The sequence below is a fragment of the Onychomys torridus genome, chromosome 23 (assembly GCF_903995425.1).
Source record: "Onychomys torridus chromosome 23, mOncTor1.1, whole genome shotgun sequence".
In the NCBI taxonomy this organism is placed as follows: Eukaryota; Metazoa; Chordata; class Mammalia; order Rodentia; family Cricetidae; genus Onychomys; species Onychomys torridus.
The window spans coordinates 6,662,451-6,674,721 of NC_050465.1; the positions used below are offsets into that span (position 1 = coordinate 6,662,451).

Consider the following 12,271-nt stretch of genomic DNA (forward strand, 5'->3'; position numbering starts at 1 on the left):
CAGCATTTCCTTAGCCTTGAGAGGGCAGCACCAGCCCTGTCTCCTTTATGGTTGTGCTGAAGAGCCTGGCCAAGCAGTTGACAGGCAGCAGGTGTGAGGGCAGGAACAGGTTGGCAGGACACAGCCTTGGCTAAAGAAGATGATGAGCAACCCCCAGCTGGTCTGGGCAAAGAAAAATAATAGTTGTGACTTCTCGGAGCAGGATTACATCACTAAGGAGTACGGGGCCCCACATGGTGTGAAGATGGCATAGGAGATTCAGCCAAAGGTATCTCCCTTGTGCCTACAGTGTGCCAAGCAGGGCACCAGCTGGGTCTACTCATACCCTGAGCAATGTAACCAGAATCTCTCACCCCTCACATGTCACTCCATTTACCATATTTTCCTCCCTGGCATACACTTCCAACAGCTTCCCTGTCACTGAGGGGTCTGTTTCTTGTCCCTTTCAGTTTCCACATGATGTTTCTAAGGGCTCACACCCACTTGATCATACAACTCAGCTGGAAACACGTTAGAATGTTAACCATCCTTATTCTAGTGGGGGCAGGGCTACCACCAGTGACTTCAGAAGGCTTGTCTTTATTTTCTGGGCCATCCTCTCTCCTGTCTTCCCCCAAGTCCAGCCACCTTGAATTTCATACAAACTTCAGATACCCCAATGCCTTTCCCAGCCTGAACTTCTCCAAGTGCCCTGTCTAATTTTAAAAGAGTCCACCAAGAGCCATGGGTGACAAGGCAGGGCAGAAGAAATTTGTGTGCCTTGCCTAGCCCCAGGGCAGCCTTTCCATCTTCCTCACTGGTGCCCATGGAGAGCTTCAGAGCATCAGTTTCCATGGACAGCAGGGAATAAGCCCGGCCATTTCTCAGATTCTGGAGGTACACTAGGCAAGTGGCCATAGCCAGTCAAGGGGTAGACTGTAGGCAGTGTGAGCAGAAAGAGAGGCCTACAGAACTGTATACTCTCACAGGATGATTCCCAAAGCACAGAGTGCTGGGAAGTCACTGGTACCTGGACTGCCATCTGAAGGCACCTGGACCTGATCCCAGAGCAAGGAAGGCCCTCACTCCTTGGGGGTGGACTTTTACCTTAATTGGCTGAGATAGGAATGCCAGCTTAAACCATAACCTGAGCCTATCCCTCGGTGCAAACTCTTCTGGGCCATTCAGTCCTCTGAAAGATTTTGTAGGACTCCAGCAGAGGTTTCCACTCAACTGCCCACTGTTCCAACCATGACGTGTGTCATGCCAGTTCTGAACAGTATGCCCTGCACAGCTCACAACCCTGAGCACCACCAACAGGCCCTGGTCTCACAGTATCCCTCGAGCCCAGCCCGCAGTGTTCTGGTATTCCAATACATCGCCTCCACAATCTGCTACTCTTAGGTCTCTGCCTGGCCCGTCCTTATGAGGGAGGCTCTTTTGTGGGTCTTTGCTACTGTCAGTATCCTCTGCCTCTTTCCTTGCCAGGAGTGCCCCCGGTCAACCGTGTCTCTGTCCCCCAGCCTTCTCATCGCCACCACCGCTTCAGCATCTCCATCACCACCCTGCGTTCCTGCATCCCTGCGTCCCACCTCGCGGTCTCCAGGGTACCCCGCAGATCCCAGTGGTCCTGGCCCCGGCCTCCCGCGTCCCCCGCGTCCCCCGCGTCCCCAGCCCCGCGCTGCTGACGCCATGACGCCGCGGCGGAGCGAGGGGCGGAGCAGGCAGGCGGGCGAGCGCAGCTCGGAGACCGGTCCCGCAGCAGCTGTGCGCCGTGGCCCATGGACATGGGTACGCAGGGATCGGGGCGCAAGCGGCTCCCCAACCGGGAGCGGCTGACTGCGGAGGACGACGCTCTGAATCAGATCGCGCGCGAGGTGAGCGAGGCTCGGCCAGAGCTGTCAGTGTCCCCCGCGGTCCCCAGCCGCCCCCAGCGGTCCCCAGCGGCCGCGCTCTGGCCCGGGCCCTGTGGGGCAGAAGCGCTGGGCCCCAGCTCCCATCATGGCCTGCGGACCACTCCGCGCCTGCCACACGCCGGTGGCGCTGCTGCCCTCAGCCGCAGCCCCTGGTCCTTGTGGGCCTCTAGTCCCGGGGACTGGCTGAATCGGGCCACCAGGGGCTCAAGGTAGCCGGGTGCCAGTCGAATGGGGGCCCAGTGCCCTTCATTGTACAGGGAAAGGAGGTTAGGCCGACCCTGCTGACCAGTAGTGGCCCCAGAAGCCACATGGCGTTGCTGAAATGGCCCCAGTTGGTTGGTGACCATTGCCACATAGGGATCAGCTTGTGGGTAACTTCGGGATCCCGTGTCTAGACCAGCCTGAAAGCTAGTCAGGGTATGTTTGGAGGTTTCATAAAGTTTCCTGGACAGTTCATTACAACCGCAAACCCGTTCTTTAATGAACTTATCGTGTGGCAAAGGAGGGCGCATGGGTGTGCGTGTCTGCACAAACGCCCCGTTTTTCTCCCACAAAGATGCAACCCTTCAGGCTGCAACAGCATGCGTGACACGTGGAAAGACTTGAGCAAACTGGTGGCAGCCGCTCTGGGGGAGGGGGCCAACTGGTTAAGACGCAGGGTGGACAAAGGAATCAGAAATTTCTATTGCTTTTCTTTTCCCTTTGAGTGTCTTGTGCACATACTAACTAAAAAAAAAAAAGTCAATGCAGATGAAATCCAGGCTCCTCCCATCTCTTCCGCGCAGGTTGTGATGGAGAGTTAGCCTACATATTATTTCCACGTGGAAAAACTTCCCAGCAATTTAGACTGCTGTTACATGGTACCGGTAGTGGCTGAGGTCTTCTGCCCAGGACTGGCTCTTCTGATTGGTAGATGTGAATGCCTGGCTTCACTTTTATGGTTATGTGGATTCATGTTTGCAGAACACTGAGATGAGAAACGATTTTCTCTGTACAAAGAGGGCTTTTCAGCAAATGCCTATCCATCCCCTGAAGCCCACTGTACAGCTCCATCCTCTGTGACGCATTTTGACACTTAGCCCTCCGGCGGCCGGGTTTGTACCTGGTGCAGTTGGCTAAATGTGCTGAGGCTGGCTGTCGTTGGTTATCTGTAGAAGGTGCCATCTAGACAGGTAAAATCTTACACCAAGGGCTCATAGAGACAGGTGGGTGGTAGGTGATTAACAGTGTTGGTTACAGGACTTTGGGCTATAATTAATTCCCTGCTCACAACAGTCTCTTACATGAGTATGTGACCACGCAGCAAACAAGTGTCCCTGGGAGAGCCAGAGTGCCCCACAAATTCTGGTGGCTGCAGGACAAAGGAATGAGAAGATTGGGAGTCCCGTCAACCAGTCTCTTATCGCCTGGTTGTTATAAAAATAGATTGGACATGAGGCCAGGGAACGGTTCTGTCTTGTGTCCAGGGAGCTGAAGTCAGCAGTTATAAAGACAGGCAGGAGTCAGACCTGAGCTTGCAGACCAGACGGACCACTCTGTACCAGATGTGCTGGTCTAGAAAACCCCGCTCCCCAGCCACCCTCTTAGCCCTATTCTCAACTCTGAAAGAGGGACAGACTCCCTGAGGCTGTGGGAGACGCAAAGGAACAGCAGATAAAGTATATCCAACTAACTCTGGAAATGAGTGCACCCCACCACCACCGCCACATACCCCAAAGCCCCAGTGAAAGTCAGCCACAGATGTGGCCCATACCCAGACCTAGTGACAGTCATTGAAAAGATTGCAGGGAGCAGGTGATACTGTCTGCTCTGCAATTGAAGTCTGCTGCCCAACTGTGAAATTAAATCAGAATTCAGATGGCAAATATTCCCTGAGTTATTGAGCATTCTTATGAACATTAGCAAAATTGTCTCAGGTTTGGTACTTCACTATTTACTCTTTAATCCATGATCGTGGTATCCAATGCCCTATCCTAAATATACCAGTTAGGGGGGACACTGGCAAAGATTTGGATCAAAACTGGGTCTGGCAAGATGAATAGAATTTTATTGTGATCCTAGCACTGAGGAGGCTAACCTAGGAGGTTACAGAATTGGAGGCCAGTATGGGCTACATAGTGAGACTCTATCTCACAGAAGAGAAGGGTAGGTTGGGACCTGTAGGTCCACAAAGCCTGTAGAAGACACCACCTGATCAGAAAGGGCACAGAAGGGCCTGGAGGTTTGGAGTGAGACAGAATTCCAGCTAGCAGATGGGATCAGAGGCTGCTTCCTGGAGGAAATGGCATTTTGAGCTCTTGAAGGATGTATCTACCAGCCAGATGTTTTGGCTGCCAGGACAAAAACCCTGACCATTTGACCTAGATGAGGGACACATACCAGTAGAGTACAAAAATCCTAGGGGAGGCAGGATTCCCCTCTTCTCTTGCTGGTACTCGTATCTCAACACTACGGGCTCCTGTATGCTGACCCCATCCACAGGTGGAGAGGTGCTGTGTGCAAGTTCGCTGGTCTCAGGCTGGACAAAAGGAATCATCCCAAGCTGGCCTCCTGAACTGTGCGGTCTCCTCTGCCTGACTCTCTCCAGAGAGCTAGACGCGTCTCTCTAGGGAGCTTCTGCAGGTCTCTGTAACTCTCCTGCTCCAAATTCCAAGACCACAGATTGCTGACTTCCATAAAGGCCCCATGACAAAAGGAGACAGGACTCTCCGTGCCCGGCCTGGAGCTGGGGTGGGCCAGCTCGCCCTGAATTTTTTAAGATGTTCTAGAGGCCTGAATGGTGGCAGAGGGGTTATGAAAGTGACAGGGGGTGGGTGGCCTTAGAGAAAACAAGTGGAGATTCTGAGTCAAGGTCATCAGAAATCTTGAGCCTTAGGGGCAGGGGACCCACCCAGTGTTCAGTTGTCCTGGGGGTCTGAAGTTCTCTGAGAAAGGAGAACTTTTTATTGCCTCCTCCACAGCCTGCCTTGTCTTTCCATATCCACAGGTCCCACCTGGCTCCAACCCAAAAAGTAGACAGGTTGTCATTTAATATGCCTCTGGCCCATCCGCATTGATTGGATTGTCTCTGGGAGATAGACATCTAGCATGATGCTAGGGAAAGGGGCCTGCCAGCATTCTTCAGACATAAAGACATGGCCTTCTAGGAGGTTAGGAGTGCCAGATCTTACGTCTGGGAAGATGTGCTTCTGAAGTTTTCAGAAGGTAAATCCCAAGGCTGAGTCTCCCCTCCTCCCACGTGGGAGCTTCTGCCAAGGACTTTGGGAGTGCCTGGATTTCCCCTTCAGCAGTCTGCCCAAGGCTGTTAGTGTCCTCTTCAGGCCTTTCCTGATGCTGTCACAGCAGCTGGCTTCATGTTGGGTCCGTCTATTACGAGCTGGTGGAGGCATCTCCTTGGGTGGTGAGTTGGTCCCTCCCTCTGTGGCCCACAAGAGATGCCTTTCCTCATCCAGCAGGGCAGGGCAGGAAGGGGGAGGGGACTCTAGTCCATAACTGTTCCTGAAGCCTCTTGTTCAGGGAACCCACTTGTAAGTGGATCCCCCTGCCATGTGGTCCAGGAGCATTGAATGTTGAAAGCTCAGAGCCCACCCCGAACTTCACCTTCACTGGGCAAAACTCCTAATGTGTGGAAGGAGAGGTCCCCCAGCCAGCAGAGTTCCTGGAACAGGGAGCCTGCAGCCATTAGCTCACACTCATTAGGACAGAGAATGTCTCACTCCCACTCTGGTGACTTCCTGCTGTGGGCTCACAGCAAGATCAGGCTGGTGGTACTTGTGCATGTGTACCCTGATGAGCTCATGCTCCGCCCTGCTAGTCTCTAGGGCTTTTGCAAGAAACCACTAGCAGCCACATGCCTGCTGCAGGCTCTTCTTCTGGGGAACCTGCTGTGAGCACCACATCTGTATTGGCAAGCCCATTAAGATAATCCTTCCACATGCTGTCTCCTTACCATCCTTCCAGGTAGGCCTCAGAGCTCAACCTTGGTGAAGCGACCCTGCCTCTGTGTCTTCTCAAGCCTCAAGGCCATTGAGATTGCCATAGGTTGGGGTTAGCTCACTTGAGACCCGTTCCCTCGACTACCTATAGCATCAAGCTGACCTAGGTTTCTTGGATTGAGGGATCTGGGAGGAATTCTTACTCCTGGCCTCTGTCACAGTCCCCATGCCCACAATGACAGCACACTGAGGACAGCTTCTGCCTGGATTTGACAAAGAGAGGAATAGACAAAGATGAAAAGTAGTCCTTTTTGTTACCCCAGCCACTTGACTTAAGCCATTGTCTTTGTAAGACTGGTCAACTGGTAAGAACCTGATGGACACTGGCTGGCTGTGCCGTCCAGGGTGGCTAGTACTGTCAGGAAGTGGTGGTACCCCAACTTCCATAGGGTGGAGGAACATATGGCTGTTCATTGTTCAATGTGAAGAACTTCCCCATCTCAAATACTAATGAAGCCACCCTGGGTGGCCTTCCTAAGAGAGACAGAGATCTGGGGGGTGGACATCATCTGTGAGGTATTATGAATGGCCAGAACAGGAGTTCCTGGGCCTGTGAGCTTGGACTGTTGATGTGATTGCCAAAAGACGGAAGAGACTAGAGAGGATTCAGGGCCTCAGCTGGACAGCCTGCTGTCTCTGGTGGCCTCTGGGCCCCACCCACAGCTATTCCTGTCAGAGCCAGCTGTCTCTTAGTCCATCTGTGGAGTCTCAATGAGTCCTGGCTCCATGCTCAGTGTTGGGATTTTACTATGAAAGGCCGAAGAGACCAGAGTGAATGGTAAAGACCATGGTCCTGGACTGTAATCAAGCTTGTCAACTAGAGATCCCGTCAAAGTGTGGGGCACAAAAGGATGAATAGAGGACCACAGTGAGCCAGCCATCCTCTGGCGATTCATCCCATGTGTGCTAAATCCCATCAGAAGAGTAGAGCGTTTGGCGCTTCATCGAAGACTTCATTGCAGATGACATCCTGCAGTCAGGCCAACTGCACCTGTCTCTAGGACAGCTGTCCCCAACTGACCCGTGAGCCTTCAGTGTAGCCTTCCATGAGGCAGACACCAGTGTCCTCTGCCTTCCTACATCCGGCACCTTCTTTTTTCACTCCTACATCTGTAAAAGCTTAATTTTTTTTTCAGCAAACTAATGTGCGATTTTACCTTTGGCATGTTCTCAGGCCATGAATCACACAGCTGGAGAGTTCTTTTAATCATTTTTAAGATGTAGGGTGGTTTTTTTTTTTAAATGTATGTATTTGTGTGTACCTGTGTGAGTTTATGTGCACCATATGCATGTAGGAGGGCAGAAAGCATTCAATCCCCTGGAACTGGAGTTCCAGGTGGTTGTGAGCCACCATATAGGGTGCTGGGAACCAAACCCAGGTTCTTTGCAGAAGCAATAAGGTTCTTATTTTTTTAAAGATTTATTTATTTAGTATACAGAAGAGGGCGCCAGATCTCATTACAGATGGCTGTGAGCCACCATGTGGTTGCCGGGAATTGAACTCAGGACTTCTGGAAGAACAGTCCATGCTCTTAACCTCTGAGCCATCTCTCCAACCCAGCAATAAGGCTCTTAATGGCTGAGCTATCTCTCTGCTTCCAGAACTGTCCTTTTAATGCTTGTCAGACCCTGACACTTCTCTGGTGAGAACTCTCCCATGGCTTCTTACATGACTGTGTGTGTTGGTGTGAAAGCATTAGTAATAAACTCGGAGTCACCAATAGTGCCATGGTGTCACAGTAAGGACAGAAATCTTCCCCTTGGTGTCATTCAGCCAACAGGCAGTCCAGGTTTTAATTCTCTTCTTCGCTCTTTCTGTCTTCTGTTCCTCCTGTCTGTCTGTTGTGTGAGTCTGAAGCTGCCCGTGTCTATGTCTGTAGGTGTCTCACAAAGGGCCTTGAACAGCAGAGGAAGTGCCACTTGGGGGAAGAATGAGGGATACTTTACAGAAGCCTTTAATGGAGTTTACAAGGAATTAAGTCACAAACTTCAGCTGACCCCAATGAACAGACAGTACTAGAAACAGAATTGTTTATCAAGCGATATGCAAATGTTGTATGCTACATTAATGGTGGGTGTTCCGTTTATAAGATTGTTTTCAACCTATATATGCTGGGTTTTTAGCAAATGATCATCATAACACATACACATTGCTCCCTGGGTCAGGGACATGGAAGAGTAGTAATTTAAGATGACAGCCATGCATTGACTTAGCTTGTAAAAGCTGATTACATGGGAAATCCAAGGCAAGTAAGGTGGTTACACTGTTTTCTAGAAGGTAAATTAAACAAACAGGCTGAGCACACAGTAGGATAGCAGCCCTGAGCCCTCCATGACCTCAAGGTATGTGTGCTGTGTGGTTTTGTGTGTCAACCAGACACAGGCAGGAGTCATCAGCGGAAGGAGCTTCAGTTGAGGAAATGCCTGATATGATCCAACTGTAGGCATTTTCTCATTTAGTGATCAATGGGAGAGCGCCAAGCCATGTGGGTGGTGCCATCCCTGGGCTGCTGGTCCTGGGTTCTATAACAGGCTAAGCAAGCCAGGGGAAGCAAGCCAGTAAACAGCTTCCTTCCATGGCCTCTGCATCAGCTCCTGCCTCTGGGATCCTGCCCAGTTTGAGTTCCTGTCCTGACTTCCTTCAGTGGTGAACAGCAATCCTGAAGTGTAAGCCAAATGAACCCTTTCCTCCCCAACTTGCTTTTTGGTCATGGCGTTTTGTTGCAACAATACAAACCCTAACTAAGACAGTGTGTGTGTGTGTGTGTGTGTGTGTGTGTGTGTGTGTGTGTGTGTGTGTGTGATGTGTGTGTATTGGTTTTTCAAGACAGGGTTTCTCTGTGTAGCCCTGATGTCCTGGTATTCTCTCTGTAGACCAGGCTAGCCTCCAACTCACAGAAATCCACCTGCCTCTGCCTCCCAAGTGCTAGGATTAAAGGCATGCGCCACCACCATCCAGCTCAAAGATGTATTATTAATTGGCTGTGAGGTCCAGCAAGAGTTCATTTCTAGACTATAAGAGATATTTTCATAAATATTACATTGCCAAACCCTGTAAAAGACAAATGTTTAAAGGCCCCATAAGTCCCTGAATGCTCTGGTGAGTATCATCATTTTCACAGATATTATGCATATAAATAGATATTCTATTACTAAAATACTACTTATAAAAAATACTCAGCCAGGCAGTGGTGGCGCACGCCTTTGATCCCAGCACTTGGGAGACATAGGCATGTGGATTTCTGTCAGCTCAAGGCCAGCCTGGTCTACAAAGTGAGTTCCAGGACAGCCAAGGCTACACAAAGAAACCCTGTCTTGAAAAAAACAAAACAAAAAACTACTCTTTATGGATTTATCAAGTATGATGTCTGTTGGCTTCCTGGGCTGAAGAATCAGAGTGGGAATCCGTGGACCCAAGTTAGGCTCTCTCCATTCCCACATCTTTATACTGTATTTCCACTGTTGTGGGTTAAATAATATGCTCATTGGTGTAATAACAGGGTGGTTGAGGGTATGGGCACCAGAGTCAGGTTTCATGGGTTCAAATCTGTCCTCTATTCATGGTCAAAAGCAAATTGCATAAGCATGTGGACCTCCCCATAAGTACAGTAGGGAAATGTTAATAGTCCACTTCCCATGAGGTGGTTATGAGGACAAATGAGGGATGTCATGTAAAGATCTCAGAACAGTGGCCAAAGGTCAAAGTTAGTGTTCAGGAAATGCCAGTGAAGGTGACCACGTTGTGTACTATAAATCACTTTGACTGTGGAGCCAACTCATACACCTTTCTCTTTTTCCTAGAGTTGTTTCTTTTTATTTAAATTGCTCACCTGATCTGTAGTTCTTCAAAGTCTTAGCAGAACTCTTTATGGACCCAATGTGTAATGTAATTAGACAAGTCAGATCATCATGTCAGCCTATTTGTTACCCACAACCCATCTAGTCAGATCTGGGTGCCCCAGGCTTTGCCCACCTCAGCACTTACTCCCTTTTACAGCTCTGAAGGATCCTTTTGCCCTTTTGGGTGGAGGGGTTCAGTCCCTGTTTCCTGGATTGTACATTGTCTCTCTCGGATCAAAATGCGTTTTGCTGGAACACATCCTTCAGTCACTTTCTGAACAAGAGTACCTTTTCCAAATATTTGCACATCTAAAAAAGCCTTATTCCGCCCTCATGCTTGATTGATAGTTTGGTTCTATAGAGAGATCTAGGTTAAAAATAAGGTTCTGAAGAATGTCAAAGATTTCTCTGTCCTCTGAAGTGGTTCCCAATTGGCACTGTTGATTGAAAGGAGCCCTGCCCAGAAAGGGAAGGTGGCTCTCCGTCCTCTGTGGGGGAAGGCTGCAATTTGCTGGCATTCACTTGAAACACCGACAGAACCACAGCAGAGGAGTGTGGGAAGTAGCACTGGTGGATTTGCCAAGGACATGCTGCTGTTACCTAATAAATCAATGTGAAGTAGAAGTAAAATGGATTTCTGCCGTCATCCCAATGCGTCTTCCTGTTTTATTCTGGCATCGGGGGCTGTTCTGATAACAGCAGTACTGTCCACAGTTTCAATGTTGTGATCTGCTTCTAGTCCCTGGATCCCGCGGCAGTCACCTTATTCTTGGTATCCTGGGCTTTCCCCGTGTGTGTTGAGCATGGCTAGCTTCGTCCAATCTGGAAATGACTATCCAGAAGTTGTTCTGAGAGGTGATACTCAGTCCTGAGAGGTCTGTGGGTATCCCAATCCCATCAGCTCCCTCTGTTCTTCTAGGCATACCTATTTTCTGCACAGATCTTCCTTTTGTGGTTTTTTTTTTTTTTTTTCTCCACCTTTCTGTCTTTTGTTAGATTGTCTGGAAGAGTATTCAAATGAATCTACTCCTACTAAATATACCTGAGCAGTATTTAATTTTAATTTCTGGAGGCTTCCCTCCCACCCCTCACTCTCTTTCTTCTTTGTGATTCTTCCCTTTTGAAACTTGTTTTATTATGTATTTACTTTTATTTATCCATTCATTTTGAGACAAGGTCTCATGATGTAGCCCTGGCTGACCTGGAACCTGCTATGTAGATCAGATCTGCCTTGAACTCACAGAGATGTTCCTGCCTTTGCCTCCCAAGTGGTGTGTACCACCATGCTTACATCACATTTATTTTCTATGCGTGTGCATGCCACAGTGTATAGATGGAGGTCAAAGGCTAACTTGTCAGAGTCGGTTCTTGCCTTCCACCATGTGAATTCCAGGGATGAAACTCAGGTTGTCTGTCTTGGAGCAAGTGTCCTTACCCACTGAGCCATCTGACCAGGCTTTTTTTCTTTTTACTCTCTCTCTCTCTCTCTCTCTCTCTCTCTCTCTCTCTCTCTCTCTCTCTCTCTCTCTCTCTCTCTCTCTCCCTTCTCCTCTTCCTCCTCCTCCACATACACACACAGCGCCTCACTATGTAGTCTAGGCTGGTCTTGAACTCACTATCCTCCTACAAAGCAGACTCATTTTGTCTTTACCAAGAGAAAAAGAAATGCCAAATTGGATGAGAGATCAGAGCTTTTTAAAAAAACAAAACAAAAAAGACCTAAGATTTTGAGCTGGATTTAGGGACACATGTGGACCTTGAAAAGCAGAAGCAGGGGGATTGCTACAAGTTCAAGGCCAGCTTGGGTTACATAGCAAATAACAGGATGGCCATGGCTATCTAGCAAGACCTTGTCTCAGAGAGAGACCGAGAGAGACAGAGAGAGAGAGAGAAGGGGAGGGGAGGGAAGGGGAGGGGAAGGGGAGGGGAGAGGAGAGGAGAGGAAAAATCTAACAAGACAAAAAAAGATTTTGCTGACTTCAGGCATCAAGAATCTTTAATTCATCCATTGGTGTGTCAAGCTCCCTAGGACCCGAGATGCACCTTACATAAACAAGCACCTGAGGAGTTGGGTCGGCAGAATGTGATCTGGTCTTGGCTGTAGGTAAACTCTCAGGTCAGCGGTGTGTGAGAGCCAGGAACAGTCAGCATTGCACTGGAGCTCTGTCAGGATTTCCACTCCCTTCTTGGTGTGATCCATGGCAGCTCTGACCCTGTTACTACAGGACAACGCAGGGGCTCAAACATTGTCCTTTCTGCTTTTCACCACTACCCATGCTGCACTGTACCCATGCTGCACCGCTGCCCATGCTGTATCACTGCCCATGCTGCACTGCTGCCCATGCTGTACCACTACCCATGCTGCACTGCTGCCCATGCTGCACTGCTGCCCATGCTGCACCACTGTTCATGCTGCTCCACTGCCCATGCTGTATCACTACCCATGCTGCACCACTCCCCATGCTGCACCGCTGCCCATGCTGCACCGCTGCCCATGCTGCACCACTCCCCATGCTGTACCACTGTCCATGCTGCACCGCT

At 49.7% G+C, this 12,271-nt stretch overlaps 1 protein-coding gene across 9 annotated transcripts in view; it reads left to right on the plus strand.

Annotated features, from left to right (window-relative positions):
• Positions 1–1,689: 1,689 nt before the first annotated feature.
• Positions 1,690–12,271, plus strand: part of Lrrfip1 (LRR binding FLII interacting protein 1) — a 132,502-nt gene continuing 121,920 nt past the window's right edge. For all 9 annotated transcript variants that reach the window (XM_036172865.1, XM_036172867.1, XM_036172873.1 and 6 more), the window contains exon 1: positions 1,690–1,856. In XM_036172865.1, coding sequence (XP_036028758.1) covers positions 1,761–1,856 — 96 coding nt within the window. In that variant the 5' untranslated portion in view covers positions 1,690–1,760. The remainder of the gene's footprint in view (positions 1,857–12,271) is intronic.